The sequence below is a fragment of the Anopheles stephensi genome, chromosome 3 (genome assembly GCF_013141755.1).
Source record: "Anopheles stephensi strain Indian chromosome 3, UCI_ANSTEP_V1.0, whole genome shotgun sequence".
In the NCBI taxonomy this organism is placed as follows: Eukaryota; Metazoa; Arthropoda; class Insecta; order Diptera; family Culicidae; genus Anopheles; species Anopheles stephensi.
The window spans coordinates 85,498,901-85,500,974 of NC_050203.1; the positions used below are offsets into that span (position 1 = coordinate 85,498,901).

The 2,074-nt window shown below is 50.0% G+C and overlaps 1 protein-coding gene across 2 annotated transcripts; it reads right to left on the reverse strand.

Moving 5' to 3' along the window:
* Window positions 1-185: 185 nt before the first annotated feature.
* Window positions 186-1,864, reverse strand: LOC118513902 (ATP synthase subunit gamma, mitochondrial). Of its 2 annotated transcripts, none has more exons than XM_036060224.1 (3): window positions 1,679-1,864; window positions 1,249-1,417; window positions 186-1,165 (listed from the first exon to the last, which is right to left on the reverse strand). In XM_036060224.1, exons 2-3 carry the CDS (start codon window positions 1,410-1,412, stop codon window positions 436-438), a joined length of 894 nt encoding a protein of 297 aa, XP_035916117.1. In that variant the 5' UTR covers window positions 1,413-1,417; window positions 1,679-1,864; the 3' UTR covers window positions 186-435. The 2 variants fall into 2 exon arrangements, with proteins under 2 accessions (XP_035916117.1, XP_035916118.1); XM_036060225.1 differs by having other exon boundaries at window positions 1,249-1,432; window positions 1,679-1,860.
* Between the last annotated feature and the right edge of the window lie 210 nt (window positions 1,865-2,074).

Here is a 2,074-nt window from a genome sequence, read left to right on the forward strand (position 1 = left end):
TGCGATAACCGGCTTCGTTGCCCTGATACGAATGGTGCGACATGAGGGATGGAACAGATTGGTAATGTAAATGATGTTCCAAAAGATTTGCAGAACTACAACAAAACAATGCCGGACAAGGGGTAATGCTCACAATTTTCGAATGTACTCATCAGATCACATCAGGCCGCAGCCAAAAGAGGGGATTTTTTTCGGGATTTCGTTTACTTTGTTATAGTACTATTTCTTTTCTGCTCTGGCTTCGTGAAGAGATAATGGTTTCCGAAAGCACCAACACGCACGTATTAGTATCGCCGCCCTTCACAGAAAGGTAAATTCTTTCTTGATGTTGCTCGACAAAAGGGACAATCTGCCGGGTACGACCGAATTAAAATCGGGGATCGGTTCAATAACCGGAGTAACCGGCCAACACATAACAAACAGCATACGGCGCGCTTAATCCTTGCTCTCCAGCGCCGATGCACCGGAAATAATTTCAATCAGCTCACGGGTAATGACCGCCTGTCTGGTACGGTTGAACGTCAGCGTCAGCTTGTCAATCATCTCGCCGGCGTTCTTGGACGCATTGTCCATGGCCGTCATACGCGACGACTGCTCGGAGCAGGCGCCCTCCTTCATCGTGTAGAACAGCAGCGAGGCGAGCGAGAACTCCAGATAGCTCTGAATCACTTCCGAGTCGAGCGAATCGTACACCGGCAGCTTCTCGGCCGACTCGACCGACTTGAGCGAGAAAATCGGAATGTCCGCCACCTGGTACGACACGACCGACTTGAACTTGTTGTAAATGATCTTACCGTCCGTGTACTCGTAGCCCAGGTTCAGGATGGCATTGCACAGCTTGGCAGCATCCAGGAAGGTCGGCGGCAGACGGCCGATCTCATTGGCCACCATCTCGATGTTCTTGCCATACAGACGGGACAGGATGGCACGCGACTTGTCACCGACGCAGATTACCTTGATGTTCGGGTCCTTGGCCAGCTCGCCGCGAATGTAACGGGCGACACCGGTGTGCACCGCACCGCACAGACCACGATCGGACGTGATGGCAATGTACAGCTTCTTGGAGTCTTCCTCCTTCGGAGCTACCTCGGCCTTCTCGTAGAACTGCTGCGCTCCGACACCGTACGGTCTCGCTTGCTTCAGATCACGCTCAGCACGGGAATACCTGCGGGTGCAAAAAACCGATCGAAAACACAACACAACCGTCATCAACTGTCCGAATGTCCTGTTGTTGTCTTGGTTACGTACTTGGCGGCCGACACCATCTTCATGGATTGGGTGATCTTTTGGATGTTCTTGACCGACTTCAACCGGATCGAGATGGCCTTTAGCGTGGCCATGCCACGGTTCTGCTGGCCGAGACATATCTCAGCTGGCACCTGCGACAGCACGGGCACGATGGACTTGAACATGGTTCCTGCAAATAGAAAACCTATTGAACAAAAACCACTCTAGCGTTGCAAAGCATTCGATTACACAACGGGATCACGGTCCAGGATCATGACGGCGCTCGGGTGTAGCTGCACGAACAATAGTATTTCTGCATGCCGCTAAGCATCTCCTCCTCCGGTGGATGCTTCGGTGGCCCAGTGTGTTATGTAAGATTTTTAACGTGCAAAAACACACTGCCGCGAGTATTGACCGTGTCCGGAACGTGCGTGCCGATGATTATGCCTACCTGTGCTTTAGGCGATTTCAACAGCGAAGGTCGAAGGCTGGACAAAAGGTAACCTTTTTTCGATCGTTCGGTGCGAAAACGGATCAGAATTTTCTCATCCGCTCTACGGGGTGTCAAAAGATGTCGTACAATCGGCGGCAGTGTTGCGAGCTCGTTTGTGATGCAAAATCGAGTTGGTGTGTGTGTGCGAACCGTTCATGCTTGCGTGCCGAATACTTTACCCTTGCTGAACGTTTCCATTCCTTATCAGTATTTTGGACATGTTTTTTCAGAGCCGTAATATCCTGTATAATAGTAAAATTATTGGAAAATTTTATTTTTATAAAAAACGTGTTTATTCACCAAAGCAAAGTAAATAAATAATCCAAAAATCACATCCCAAGCGGCATGGTTGCC